Source organism: Sycon ciliatum, chromosome 1, assembly GCF_964019385.1.
Source record: "Sycon ciliatum chromosome 1, ocSycCili1.1, whole genome shotgun sequence".
NCBI lineage: Eukaryota > Metazoa > Porifera > Calcarea > Leucosolenida > Sycettidae > Sycon > Sycon ciliatum.
In genome coordinates, this window is record NC_088643.1 from 45,253,171 (window position 1) to 45,268,177 (window position 15,007).

At 52.2% G+C, this 15,007-nt stretch overlaps 2 protein-coding genes across 3 annotated transcripts in view; one reads left to right on the top strand and one right to left on the bottom strand.

Annotated features, from left to right (window-relative positions):
* LOC135828266 (uncharacterized) overlaps positions 1 to 15,007 on the bottom strand; it is a 75,005-nt gene that overhangs the window by 39,445 nt on the left and 20,553 nt on the right. For both annotated transcript variants that reach the window (XM_065340725.1, XM_065340719.1), the window contains exons 24-28: positions 10,557 to 10,669; positions 9,767 to 9,834; positions 9,303 to 9,345; positions 905 to 1,011; positions 229 to 289 (exon numbers count right to left, since the gene is read on the bottom strand). In XM_065340725.1, the coding sequence (XP_065196797.1) occupies positions 229 to 289; positions 905 to 1,011; positions 9,303 to 9,345; positions 9,767 to 9,834; positions 10,557 to 10,669 (392 nt within the window). The remainder of the gene's footprint in view (positions 1 to 228; positions 290 to 904; positions 1,012 to 9,302; positions 9,346 to 9,766; positions 9,835 to 10,556; positions 10,670 to 15,007) is intronic.
* Positions 1,752 to 5,605, top strand: LOC135828294 (uncharacterized). Its single transcript, XM_065340746.1, has one exon. It carries the CDS (start codon positions 2,019 to 2,021, stop codon positions 5,247 to 5,249), a length of 3,231 nt encoding a protein of 1,076 aa, XP_065196818.1. The 5' UTR covers positions 1,752 to 2,018; the 3' UTR covers positions 5,250 to 5,605.

The following is a 15,007-nucleotide window of genomic DNA, read 5'->3' on the forward strand; positions in this document are numbered from 1 at the left end:
TCTACCTAGTTGTCGATCCACCAAGTTGTCCTGGGTCTGAGCACTTACACCACATGTATCCTCTGCATGGTCTCAAGCTAACTTAAAGGATGGTGCTCTGTGCTCGTGCTATAGAGAGTCCACACCGTCCTCCTCTCATATACACATTCAAACGCAGCACTCATGCCAACTCCCACAGCAGAACGTTGCAACGCTATTCAGATGGGCGCCTGTTTTCAAACACCTCACCAGCTCTTGAAAGTATTCCAATAGCTCCTCCATCGAGTAGGAACCGCCATCAGCAAACGGGCTGCAGGAACCAACAGACCATAATGCAAGCAAACCTGTCCCAGCAGAATCCACACAACGGTGATCAACCAATCATGATTCTCATTTCTACTGGAGTACCATCTACATCGACAGTCTATCAAAAGCAGACGACAACATCATTCAGACAAAGAATTTGTCATGAATCACAGCAATATGGAGACTGGACTAAGTGAAAGACATTTTCGATCAAGAATTCACGCGGAAGCCAATTTTAGCACCCTGTTTATCCGATTCAGAGAATGCAACATTCCCTGCAAGTAAAGTAGAGTTGGTAGCATGTAGTGACTGAATGATTGGATGGGTCGTGGGAGGGGGGGGGGGGGGGGATGGTCCTAGCATCATTGTACTCTAGAAGTTGAACACTTTGCAAGGTTGACGAAGCTTGCAAACAGTCTAGGTGGTGTTGACTCCTGGATATAGTGATTGTGGTGAAAGCTCTATGTTTGAAAAGAGGGGGAAGGCAGCCGAGTACACTGTTAACACGACCTCTGATTTGACAAATAGAAACATGCTGTGCTTGGGCCAGTCACCCATCGTCAGAACTATGCTGTGCTTGTTGTCTATAACCCTAAGAAGTGTCTTGGTCATATCATACCGTAGTGAGTGCTCCATAGTCGCGTGGGCTTCAAAAACTTCTCCCTGGATCTTATTCATTATCTTGTCCTCTTCTACACTTGCATCCTCCGCAAGCCGTTCACCAAACTGAAGTACAAATATGTCAGAAACAAGTTCAAACAAGACATTGTAGCCTGCATACTGGAGCTGGACGCGAGAAGCGGCTCAGAAAATAACTATGTGCTTGTGTGTGTGTGTGTGTGTGTGTGTGTGTGTGTGTGTGTGTGTGTGTGTGTGTGTGTGTGTGTGTGTGTGTGTGTGTGTGTGTGTGTGTGTGTGTGTGTGTGTGTGTGTGTGTGTGTGTGTGTGTGTGTGCAATCCCAGCACAAGTTGCTATGGCTTCTGCTGTAGCATCGCTATCATCGCCTCCGGCGATGGGCGTCAAATGGTCAAAATAATGGTCAATGGTCAATGGTCAATGGTGTGTGTGTGTGTGTGTGTGTGTGTGCGTGTGTGTGTGCGTGTGTGTGTGTGTGTGCGTGTGCGTGTGTGTGTGTGCGTGTGTGCGTGTGTATGTGTGTGTGCGTGTTTGTTTATGCAAGCGCGTGCGTGCACGGGTGCATCACATACATGACTGAATGTTCTTGGAGAAGACAGCTATAGGTTACAGCTATAGGCTGTAGGCTATAGGCTATAGGCTATAGGCTATAGGCTACAGCCTATAGGCTATAGGCTATAGGTTACAGCTATAGGTTACAGGTTTGCAATGGAAGGAGGAAATGAATCCAAAGGGTTGATGCAAAAGAGCTTCAACATCCCAGCCAGGCTAATTCCTAGTATGTCCAAACCACCGTTAGAGCCCCCTCCACTGCATATGGTGTAGTGTATGTACCAGACATGTATTCATCTAATTGCAAGTACTATTGATCCACCCTAAAACCACAACCGCTTAGGCATGAACTCTCTATAGCAATTCATTGTACTGCCACCCAACACCCAACGCATCCCGCACCCGGGATACAACTCCTATATCCTCTAGCACAATCATACCTCAACGCTTCTTATTGCTTTGCAACCGTAGAATAAACTTGTATGTAAACTCTACGTGTGAACCCACAGTCTCTTGGTTAGAGACACAACAACTGGCGACGAAGATGGCCGTTGCAATTGGAGCCATGGAACCATTTTCGGTTGGAACGACGGATTGGTCTACGTACTATGACCGCGTCGAGCAGTACTTCGCTGCCAACAATGTGGCCGAAGACAGGCAAGTAGCCACCTTCCTGACCCTGATTGGTGGCTTGACCTACAAACTGTTGGCTGACCTGGTCAGCCCGGACAAACCGAAGGACAAGACGCTGAAGGAGCTGTCCGACGCGCTGGCTGCGCATTGTGCTCCGAAGCCCTTGGTGATCGCGGAACGATACCGTTTCCACAAGCGGGATCAACGCCAAGGAGAGTCAGTAAATGCCTACCTCGCGGAGCTCCGACGGTTGGCACGATTCTGTGAGTTTGGCGATGTCCTGGATACCACGCTGCGGGATCGGTTCGTGTGTGGTATCAGGAGTCAAGCTCTCTGCAAAGTTCTGTTGGCAGAGAAGGACCTCACTCTGAAGACCGCCATCGAGAAAGCCAACAGCCTGGAGGTAGCTACTCGCGATGCATCCGAGCTCGCGGGCAGTGCCACTGCTCCTGGTGTACACGTTCTGGGCACATCGCAACATCGTCGTGCTGGCAGACCATCGTTCGGAGGTGCGAAGTCCGCGAACTCAGGTCAATCCCGTACGAGCTATTCAGCATGCTTCCGCTGTGGCTCGACGGCACACGGCGCAAGTGAATGTCCCTTCAAGGCATATGAATGCCGCCACTGCAGGAAGACTGGGCACCTCCGCAAGGTTTGCAAGAAGCGCCTCGCGGAAAGATCGACAGATTCAGCGAAACGCTCAAGTGGTAGCAGCGCCTGCCACAGCTTGGCTGTCGATGTCGCGGACGACGACGAGTTCAATTCACTTTCTCTTCTAGCCGCAGACGTCCTTCAAGCGCCAGCAGTCGCCACGGATGAAACGACACCCACGACCGTGCGGAAGGCATTTTGGATTGATGCTATCGTCAATGGCCAGTCGGTCCGCATGCAGGTCGACACTGGAGCTGCGGTGTCAATCATTCCGAGTGCGATTTATCGAAAGTCGCTGTCTGCCTCGCCTCTCACCGCGAGCAAGCTGAAGTTGCGTACGTACACCGGCGAGCCCGTGCATCCTCGCGGAACGTTCGTAGCACGCGTGGAATACTACCATCAATCCGCGGAGCTACCACTGCATGTGGTGGACACGCAGGGGCCAGCGCTCTGTGGCCGGGACCTGCTTGCCCACATCGCTCTCGACTGGCAGCGCTTGTTCCAGGTCGAGATGGCTGACGTCCCCTCCGCAACCGTGTTCCCTGGCCAGCAGCATCCAGGATTAGCAGGTACGCGTCTTGAGCAGCTCAAGGAAAAATTCTCCGATGTGTTCAGCGACGACTTTGGCAAGCTCAAGGACGCCAAGGCTCGTCTCCAGCTGAAGGACGATGCAAGCCCTCGCTTCCTCAAGGCGCGCCCATTGCCCTACGCCATGCGGCCAAAGGTGGAAGCTGAACTGGACAGGCTGGAAGGTCTGGGTATCGTGAGTAAGGTACAGTGGAGTGAGTGGGCGACACCTATTGTGCCTGTGATGAAGCCCAACGGCTCAGTTCGTCTCTGTGGAGATTTCAAAGCCACATTGAATCCACACCTGAAGGTGGACCAGCACCCGCTACCACGCGTGGAAGATGTCTTCGCCACCCTGGCTGGAGGCCAGCGATTCACCAAAATCGACCTAAAGCAGGCATACCTCCAAATGGAGATGGATGACGCATCCAAACCACTCCTCACACTCACGACGCACAAGGGCCTATATCAGCTCAACCGACTCGGGTTCGGTGTTGCCTCTGCCCCAGCGCTCTGGCAACAGGCTATCGACCGCATCTTGAACGGCGTCCCAAGCCAGGCCTGCCTACTGGACGACATTATTGTCACCGGCCGCAACGACGATGACCACCTGGACAATGTGGAAAGCATCCTGAGTCGTCTGTCGGACCACGGCCTGAGAGTCAACCCGGCCAAGTGCACGTTCTTTGCAGACCAAGTCGAGTACTGTGGACACATTGTCAGTCGCCACGGCTTGCGCACGACTGATGGCAAGGTCAAGGCTATCAACGAAGCCCCAGCACCGCAGAACGTGTCCCAGCTACGGAGCTTTCTGGGCATGGTGTGCTACTACCAGCGCTTCCTCAAAGACTGCTCCACGACCCTGCATCCACTCAACAACCTGCTCCGGAAGGGTCAGTCTTGGCACTGGACAGCTGAATGCGCGGCTGCATTCAAGGCTATCAAGGCAGCCATCGCCTCGGATCAGGTCCTCATGCACTTTGATGCCGATCTGCCCGTGCAGTTGGCAACCGACGCATCGCCATATGGCCTGGGGGCGGTGCTCTCGCACATCATGCCGGATGGTACGGAAAGGCCGATTGCCTTCGTGTCACGGTCCCTGACGGACACCGAGAAGCGGTACGCCCAGATCGATAAGGAGGCGCTCTCTATTGTCTGGGGCGTCCGCAAATTCCACACGTACCTGTTTGGCCGACCGTTCGTCCTGCTGACGGACCATGAGCCGCTGACAGCCGTCTTCAGTCCTAGCAAGGGATTGCCAGCCATGACGACGGCCCGCCTACAGCGGTATGCTATCTTCCTAGCAAGCATGAATTATGAGATCAAGTACCGCAAATCAGCCGATCATGCAAACGCTGACGGGCTGTCACGCCTACCGTTGCCACACTCACCACAGGATGAGAGCCTAGACTGGGCAGACGTGTTCAACATGGCCCAGATCGACCCGCTTCCAGTCACGGCAGCTGAAATAGCGCGTCACACAAACCGTGACCCAGTTCTCGCCAAGGTCCTAACCAGTGTCAGCACCGGCCGGGCCCTGTCAACAACCGACGGTGACATGCAACCGTTTGTACGACGCAAAGATGAGCTGGGCCTACACCAAGGGTGTGTCATGTGGGGTCCGGTCCAGGTCCGGTCAGCCGACTCCGCTCCGCAATCATCCGTACCGATGAACACAGCGCCTTTGCCGTCCGTGGCAGAACCGGATCACAGTTTGTGCTTTCCGACTGCTCATTCGCCAGCTAGTGTTCCGACACCACCCAGTGTCCAAGCCGCTGCTACTCCAACACCTCCGCCTGCGCAAACACCAGTAGCAGCAACTACGGCAACGCAGCAGGTCCAGTCGCCGCTGGCACAAGATACGACTGAACCCCGCCGTAACCCGCAGAGAGCCCGAGTCCTGCCGGCTCGCCTGAGAGACTGAATTGCTTCTTGCTCACACAATTGCTGTCCCGTGCTCTCAGCTCATCCGCTTCTTCTTCTTGTGCATTAAATGTTATGCCGTATAGGAATACCTCGTAGCTCAACATGTACCATAACATTTAGGGGAGGAATGTAGTGTATGTACCAGACATGTATTCATCTAATTGCAAGTACTATTGATCCACCCTAAAACCACAACCGCTTAGGCATGAACTCTCTATAGCAATTCATTGTACTGCCACCCAACACCCAACGCATCCCGCACCCGGGATACAACTCCTATATCCTCTAGCACAATCATACCTCAACGCTTCTTATTGCTTTGCAACCGTAGAATAAACTTGTATGTAAACTCTACGTGTGAACCCACAGTCTCTTGGTTAGAGTCACAACAACTGGCGACGAAGATGGCCGTTGCAATTGGAGCCATGGAACCATTTTCGGTTGGAACGACGGATTGGTCTACGTACTATGACCGCGTCGAGCAGTACTTCGCTGCCAACAATGTGGCCGAAGACAGGCAAGTAGCCACCTTCCTGACCCTGATTGGTGGCTTGACCTACAAACTGTTGGCTGACCTGGTCAGCCCGGACAAACCGAAGGACAAGACGCTGAAGGAGCTGTCCGACGCGCTGGCTGCGCATTGTGCTCCGAAGCCCTTGGTGATCGCGGAACGATACCGTTTCCACAAGCGGGATCAACGCCAAGGAGAGTCAGTAAATGCCTACCTCGCGGAGCTCCGACGGTTGGCACGATTCTGTGAGTTTGGCGATGTCCTGGATACCACGCTGCGGGATCGGTTCGTGTGTGGTATCAGGAGTCAAGCTCTCTGCAAAGTTCTGTTGGCAGAGAAGGACCTCACTCTGAAGACCGCCATCGAGAAAGCCAACAGCCTGGAGGTAGCTACTCGAGATGCATCCGAGCTCGCGGGCAGTGCCACTGCTCCTGGTGTACACGTTCTGGGCACATCGCAACATCGTCGTGCTGGCAGACCATCGTTCGGAGGTGCGAAGTCCGCGAACTCAGGTCAATCCCGTACGAGCTATTCAGCATGCTTCCGCTGTGGCTCGACGGCACACGGCGCAAGTGAATGTCCCTTCAAGGCATATGAATGCCGCCACTGCAGGAAGACTGGGCACCTCCGCAAGGTTTGCAAGAAGCGCCTCGCGGAAAGATCGACAGATTCAGCGAAACGCTCAAGTGGTAGCAGCGCCTGCCACAGCTTGGCTGTCGATGTCGCGGACGACGACGAGTTCAATTCACTTTCTCTTCTAGCCGCAGACGTCCTTCAAGCGCCAGCAGTCGCCACGGATGAAACGACACCCACGACCGTGCGGAAGGCATTTTGGATTGATGCTATCGTCAATGGCCAGTCGGTCCGCATGCAGGTCGACACTGGAGCTGCGGTGTCAATCATTCCGAGTGCGATTTATCGAAAGTCGCTGTCTGCCTCGCCTCTCACCGCGAGCAAGCTGAAGTTGCGTACGTACACCGGCGAGCCCGTGCATCCTCGCGGAACGTTCGTAGCACGCGTGGAATACTACCATCAATCCGCGGAGCTACCACTGCATGTGGTGGACACGCAGGGGCCAGCGCTCTGTGGCCGGGACCTGCTTGCCCACATCGCTCTCGACTGGCAGCGCTTGTTCCAGGTCGAGATGGCTGACGTCCCCTCCGCAACCGTGTCCCCTGGCCAGCAGCATCCAGGATTAGCAGGTACGCGTCTTGAGCAGCTCAAGGAGAAATTCTCCGATGTGTTCAGCGACGACTTTGGCAAGCTCAAGGACGCCAAGGCTCGTCTCCAGCTGAAGGACGATGCAAGCCCTCGCTTCCTCAAGGCGCGCCCATTGCCCTACGCCATGCGGCCAAAGGTGGAAGCTGAACTGGACAGGCTGGAAGGTCTGGGTATCGTGAGTAAGGTACAGTGGAGTGAGTGGGCGACACCTATTGTGCCTGTGATGAAGCCCAACGGCTCAGTTCGTCTCTGTGGAGATTTCAAAGCCACATTGAATCCACACCTGAAGGTGGACCAGCACCCGCTACCACGCGTGGAAGATGTCTTCGCCACCCTGGCTGGAGGCCAGCGATTCACCAAAATCGACCTAAAGCAGGCATACCTCCAAATGGAGATGGATGACGCATCCAAACCACTCCTCACACTCACGACGCACAAGGGCCTATATCAGCTCAACCGACTCGGGTTCGGTGTTGCCTCTGCCCCAGCGCTCTGGCAACAGGCTATCGACCGCATCTTGAACGGCGTCCCAAGCCAGGCCTGCCTACTGGACGACATTATTGTCACCGGCCGCAACGACGATGACCACCTGGACAATGTGGAAAGCATCCTGAGTCGTCTGTCGGACCACGGCCTGAGAGTCAACCCGGCCAAGTGCACGTTCTTTGCAGACCAAGTCGAGTACTGTGGACACATTGTCAGTCGCCACGGCTTGCGCACGACTGATGGCAAGGTCAAGGCTATCAACGAAGCCCCAGCACCGCAGAACGTGTCCCAGCTACGGAGCTTTCTGGGCATGGTGTGCTACTACCAGCGCTTCCTCAAAGACTGCTCCACGACCCTGCATCCACTCAACAACCTGCTCCGGAAGGGTCAGTCTTGGCACTGGACAGCTGAATGCGCGGCTGCATTCAAGGCTATCAAGGCAGCCATCGCCTCGGATCAGGTCCTCATGCACTTTGATGCCGATCTGCCCGTGCAGTTGGCAACCGACGCATCGCCATATGGCCTGGGGGCGGTGCTCTCGCACATCATGCCGGATGGTACGGAAAGGCCGATTGCCTTCGTGTCACGGTCCCTGACGGACACCGAGAAGCGGTACGCCCAGATCGATAAGGAGGCGCTCTCTATTGTCTGGGGCGTCCGCAAATTCCACACGTACCTGTTTGGCCGACCGTTCGTCCTGCTGACGGACCATGAGCCGCTGACAGCCGTCTTCAGTCCTAGCAAGGGATTGCCAGCCATGACGACGGCCCGCCTACAGCGGTATGCTATCTTCCTAGCAAGCATGAATTATGAGATCAAGTACCGCAAATCAGCCGATCATGCAAACGCTGACGGGCTGTCACGCCTACCGTTGCCACACTCACCACAGGATGAGAGCCTAGACTGGGCAGACGTGTTCAACATGGCCCAGATCGACCCGCTTCCAGTCACGGCAGCTGAAATAGCGCGTCACACAAACCGTGACCCAGTTCTCGCCAAGGTCCTAACCAGTGTCAGCACCGGCCGGGCCCTGTCAACAACCGACGGTGACATGCAACCGTTTGTACGACGCAAAGATGAGCTGGGCCTACACCAAGGGTGTGTCATGTGGGGTCCGGTCCAGGTCCGGTCAGCCGACTCCGCTCCGCAATCATCCGTACCGATGAACACAGCGCCTTTGCCGTCCGTGGCAGAACCGGATCACAGTTTGTGCTTTCCGACTGCTCATTCGCCAGCTAGTGTTCCGACACCACCCAGTGTCCAAGCCGCTGCTACTCCAACACCTCCGCCTGCGCAAACACCAGTAGCAGCAACTACGGCAACGCAGCAGGTCCAGTCGCCGCTGGCACAAGATACGACTGAACCCCGCCGTAACCCGCAGAGAGCCCGAGTCCTGCCGGCTCGCCTGAGAGACTGAATTGCTTCTTGCTCACACAATTGCTGTCCCGTGCTCTCAGCTCATCCGCTTCTTCTTCTTGTGCATTAAATGTTATGCCGTATAGGAATACCTCGTAGCTCAACATGTACCATAACATTTAGGGGAGGAATGTAGTGTATGTACCAGACATGTATTCATCTAATTGCAAGTACTATTGATCCACCCTAAAACCACAACCGCTTAGGCATGAACTCTCTATAGCAATTCATTGTACTGCCACCCAACACCCAACGCATCCCGCACCCGGGATACAACTCCTATATCCTCTAGCACAATCATACCTCAACGCTTCTTATTGCTTTGCAACCGTAGAATAAACTTGTATGTAAACTCTACGTGTGAACCCACAGTCTCTTGGTTAGAGACACAACATATGGCATACAGGTCCCACTCACCTCCTTGAACTCCACGGCTGCAGCCCTCTTCACTGCCTTCAACCTGAAGGAAACGAGGAGCGAGAAAGAAGACATGTGTCGGTCAAAACTTGGACATGGACAGTGGTGTGTAGCCAGAATCCATCGACTCCACCAGCACAGTTGTGCTCACTGAACAAGAAGAGCAGTTTATGTGGAAAAGCTCTGGTGCCGGAGAGTATCTCTAAGGATAGCCTACTTGTACTGGGAAATAGCCAGTGGCACACTGGAAACCTCACGAGTGCTGGAACTTAAACGAGGGGCAATGGAGAGATGATGCACAGCGTGGAGTGACTTCACGTCTTGGTCATGTGACCATGCCTATGTGGAAACTGCACATGGCACGTTGACAGTGGAGACAACATGGCCGAAATCATGCGACTCAATGATCCAGGGATTGACTAGCAAACCAGGAACAGGAGAGAGAATCATAGAACTTGACTCACTTTTCGAGACTTGTAGCAGCGCGAAGTCTCTCCAGATAGGCAGGCACCCTAGCTGAAACCTCCTTCGACTGAAAAAAAGGCACATAGTACATAGCATGCACGCACACATGCACGCACATACACACACGCACACACACACATACACACACACACACACACACACACACACACACACACACACACAAACATAGCATTCCAATTTGGTCCAATTTTCCCTACTACCCTCCAAATATAGCGGCTAGTGTGTTTGACCAGTATCGCTGGCTAAGGTGGTATACGTGTAAACTATGGATAATGGCCTCTTCAAGATCCAGTCTGAGCATGCAATCACTTGTATAATAGAACTCTTATTCTGTGCCCTGTCGGGGAAATGTGGCAAATAACTCTGCAGCCAGGGTACTTTGCATGCAGGGTTAACCTCACAGCCTCAAACCCGGCCCATGTGTACATCATCAATAATGTCACATAACTTAAAATTGAGTATGACTCCAGTACTGTGGCATGCATCACGGCACATGCTGCCAGAGGTGGTGACGGTGGAGTTTTCCACAGTTTCGCGCACACCTCGCTTCCTCCCTTGCGCATGCTGGCCACGCAAGCTGGCACCTTGACAGCCTGTTGAGAGCCAGTTGACACTGGTAGATTTACGCTAGATCATGAGAAGCTTCTAGGATTGTGCTTGATAACGGGTTCATGCACAACGCCAATAGAGTCACACCATCACGTGAGAACAAAAGCAAAAGGAAACCCCAAATCCGGTTCTAGGATTGAGCTGGTACAGGCCACTAACCTCCTTCACAAGTCTGTCTTTGACTTTACCCAAGTCCTCTCTGGCATCTTCCATTTTTTCCTTCATCTTGGCAATGTGCACTTGAACGTGTTCCGCGTTCTGCTTGATCTCGGCTAGAGAAGAAAGACAAATGCACGCACATAAATGTACATACGTGCACACATGGCCATTGAACACGCACTCTGAAGAAACCATAGAATTAGAATGTGTACATGGCACTAGCGTTCACCTCAACACCCTGAGCTTCCAGTCTTAAAATTGTATTTCAGGTACTGCAAACGGCTAATTTAGCTCCGGTGATATTTTAGTGATTTTGGAGTGTTTTCGCTAAAGTTTTGCCATGCCAATTGATTCTGAAACTTGGATCGCTAAAACCTTTCATCCTGAATTGGTCCAGATTTTGAAAACGCTAAAAATTTACCGGCTAAATGCGACTTCAAACTGTCAAAGAAAACGCGACTGCAATCGAGCATGAAGGCAATGAAGTCAAAGACGAGGTACTTCCTCCGCCGAAGCAACATTTTCGCTTATCTCCTTACACCCTCTGACAGTTCGCTGACAGGTTTTATTGCATCTTGTTCGCTTCACTACCCACACAGATCTGCTGGTACAAATACCCTTCAGGTCTACCAGTTCCATAAGTCATGGCAAAGTCAGGGACGAGGAAGAGACGCCCAGAGTAGCGCGAGTTGCAAGACGAGTAACTGGTAAAAAAACCGCCAGTGAAAGTCGTTGCGCACGGAAGTCGAAAGAAAGGCGCAGACTTAAGCACTCCCAACGATGGCGCCTTGTTGCTGCCTATATGGAGATATCAAATGGAAAAGATCGGCTACCTCGCGGTGGATTTGACAAGCTCAAGGAGATATTCCCCAAACTTAACCTGACGGCTCATTCTGTGCAGCTACTTGTCCAAAAGTAACAGGAGCAATCGGATGAGAAAGCGACCTATCATGCCAAACACTTCCCGGCAAGCTCGGGGAAAGTGGCTTCAAGTGTTCCAGGGAGTCCGTGCGCCTCTGGTTCAAGGCGATGGGAGCTGTACGGCGGCGACAATATATCAAGCCGAAGTTGACGCAACGCCACAAAGCCGATCGATTGGCATGGGTGATCGACGAGTATGACAAGACGGGGAAATGTTTTGGTGACAACTTCAACACCTGCCACGGTGGTGATAATGGTTCTATCTCCTCCGTGATGGAGCCGTTCGTCGTGTCTTCCCAAAGTTCGCCCGCAACGACGACGGTGAGCTTGAAAAGTCCGTCGCGATGCCGTCTAACGCCACAGTGTACCACAAATCGAGAACGCCAAAGGTCATGTTCTTGGCTGTAATGGCTAGACCAAGACCAGAGCATGATTTTGACGGCAAAGTAGGTTAATGGCCCTTCACTCTCCAGAGGAAAGCGAAGTGCAACGACTCGCGTACGGGGACTGTCGCAAGTGAGACTGATGTGATCAAGTCAGTCGCTGTGGATGCAGCAGAGTACCAACGTGTCATATTACAAAAAGGCGGCATGTTCGACAGCACCAGGCAGAAAATGTGGTAGTACGGTAAGAACTCACGTGGGCCTGAAGCTGGTAAAGTCGCATGGTACCAGCACAACTGCGCTCGCCCACATACAGCGAAAGCAAATCAGAAGCACTGGGCCACTCACGGAGCGAAGGGAGGCTTCGACATCAGGGTTGTCACTCAACCAGCTCAGTCTCCCGATCTGAATGTGAACGATCTTGCTTTCTTCGGAAGCCTGCAAAGCGACACTGAGCTGGTAGCTAAAGAGAATGTGAAGGATTTGGTTGAGGCAGTAAAGCAAAGCTGGAGTGACTGCCCTGATGATCGAATGGAGAACGTTTGATGCTGCCTTTACGGATCATTCAAAGGCACCTTGGAGACCAGCGGCGTAGTATTGAGTTTGTCGATGTGCTGCGAGAGGACACGTCTCTCTTGGATGAGCATGACGACTTCTGCTACGGCGATGTCCCCGGGTACGCTGACAGCGGGAGCGATGGCGGCAAAGACGACAACCTGTACGCACTGCCAGCGGAGAGGCGCCAGCTCCTTCTGTCTGACAGCGACGGGGACGAGTCATTTTGCACATATCCCGTTTGCGTCTCTGTTGCTCTTGATTGGCTATCGACATCCTCTTTATTCACGGCGTTGCTGTTGCTGTTGCTTTTGCTATTCATTCGTTTGTAACCCCTGCTTATCTCTATTGCCGTGGTTGGCTATCACCCACTCTCTTCACATTGGTCGGTGTTTCCACGAGTTTGGAGACGTCGCAATACATATAAATCTAAGATTATAATATGAGTGCAGTGGTAAAGGAACTGAAGGAGAGAGATTCGCCTCAGACGAGTCACCTGATATTTGATTTCGCGCAGCAACTTGAGGCGCCGTGCCATTATCGTCAAGTTGGCCCATTATACTTCAAAGTCAGATTCAGGATACAGTTATTCAGAATCTGCGGTGAAGCTTACAAGCGCCGGATGAACTGTTTCACGAGGGACAGACAATTAGAAAGGATGGAAAGTCAACGCATGGGCCAGATGCAGTAATCTCCATGCTTCATCATTACCTCGAAACGTATGGAAAAGGAGAGCTCCGCCTTCATCTCCATGCCGACAACTGTGTGGGCCAAAATAAGAATCGATTCGTCATTGCGTACTTAGCCTGGCAAGTTATGGTTGGCTTGAACTCAACAATTTGTTTGTCATTCATGCGTGTTGGGCACACTCCGTGTTCAGTCGATGCATACTTTCTCCGGAAAAAGGTGCGGGAGAATGACGTAGACAACCTCGACGATGTAGTTCATGTCATCAACAGGTCTTGTGCTGCAAGCGCTGCGCAAGAAGTGGATTGGGCGTTCAATGTTCAATGGGTGTTCAATTGGGTGTTGGGAGAATTCAAAGGACTTAAAGGCTAATATTGATGCAAACCTTTATCAGATGGAAGTTTACATACTGTTATATGATGTAACGGAATCACAGCCATTCCGTTCCCCGGGACGCAGGACACAAAGGACAAGACTGGTTTGTATTACATTATTTATATTGACAAGACGGAAATGGAGACAACACTCAAAAGGACGAACAAGAAGACTGACAAAAGGACTCTCGACTACAACATCGCGCATGCTCATATCACACATGCACGCGACTAGACGAGACAGTTTGGGGAATGCCATCACACAGGAAAACAACACATCATTTTACAACACCTGCCCCCTTGATGACATTCCACAAAATAATAAACCGACACCACGTTCCACATGCACAACAGCAAAAGGAACCACAGCAAAACAGAAAAACCAAAACCAACCAACAGCTTACATTGTAGCCCAACAAAACTGGGCCACGACACAGGGCCAAACCAAGACACAAGAACCGACGCTCTCAACCAAGCCGCACCACAGGGCCAAACCAAAAAACACAAGAGCCGACGCTCTAAACTCAGGCACACAAGGATAACCGAAACACGAGAGCCAAAGTTCCAACAAAATAATAACAATATGTGCGCAGCAGCGCAAAATAAATCTACAACGCAAATTAATGCAGAACAACAGAACGACGAGAAGAGCAACATACCGACAACCAAACTCAACAACACAGCAACGAACTGAACAGCGAGAGAAACATGATCAGACAATTAAGCGAGCAAGACAACAACAAGACGAACAACAAAGGACGACACAGTCGGTGATGCCAGACTCATCCACTGGCCTCTGGCGAGCCACGGCCACACGCTCCAAGCGGTACCTGCCGTCCCAGGCTCCAGTCCCCAGCTTCTGCCGGTCCACCACCTTCTCTGCCTCCTCTCCGCGTCATCTTCCGCTTCCACCAGCTCCTCGTCTCTCCTCCATCCCCAAGCTTACTCTCTAGTTGTACTATTACTTGTATTAGTTGTTGACGACGACGAACAGACTCATGACAAACTTACTCATCCTCTGCGTCCCGGGTTTCGGCACCACGTTGTAACGGAATCACAGCCATTCCGTTCCCCGGGACGCAGGACACAAAGGACAAGACTGGTTTGTATTACATTATTTATATTGACAAGACGGAAATGGAGACAACACTCAAAAGGACGAACAAGAAGACTGACAAAAGGACTCTCGACTACAACATCGCGCATGCTCATATCACACATGCACGCGACTAGACGAGACAGTTTGGGGAATGCCATCACACAGGAAAACAACACATCATTTTACAACAATGACATTAATTTTGTCAAGTAAAAAGTAAACTTTGAAAAATTTCACCCTGAGGCCCACCATTTACTGAGATCATTGCTCGTGTATTGAAGAGTGCATGCCTGAACCACAAGGAGGTCCACTCTAAATAAAGCCAAACAACAACAACAACAACAACAACAGCAGCAGCAGCAGCAGCAGCAGCAGCAGCAGCAGCAGCAGCAGCAGCAGCAGCAGCAGCAGCAGCAGCAGCAGCAGCAGCAG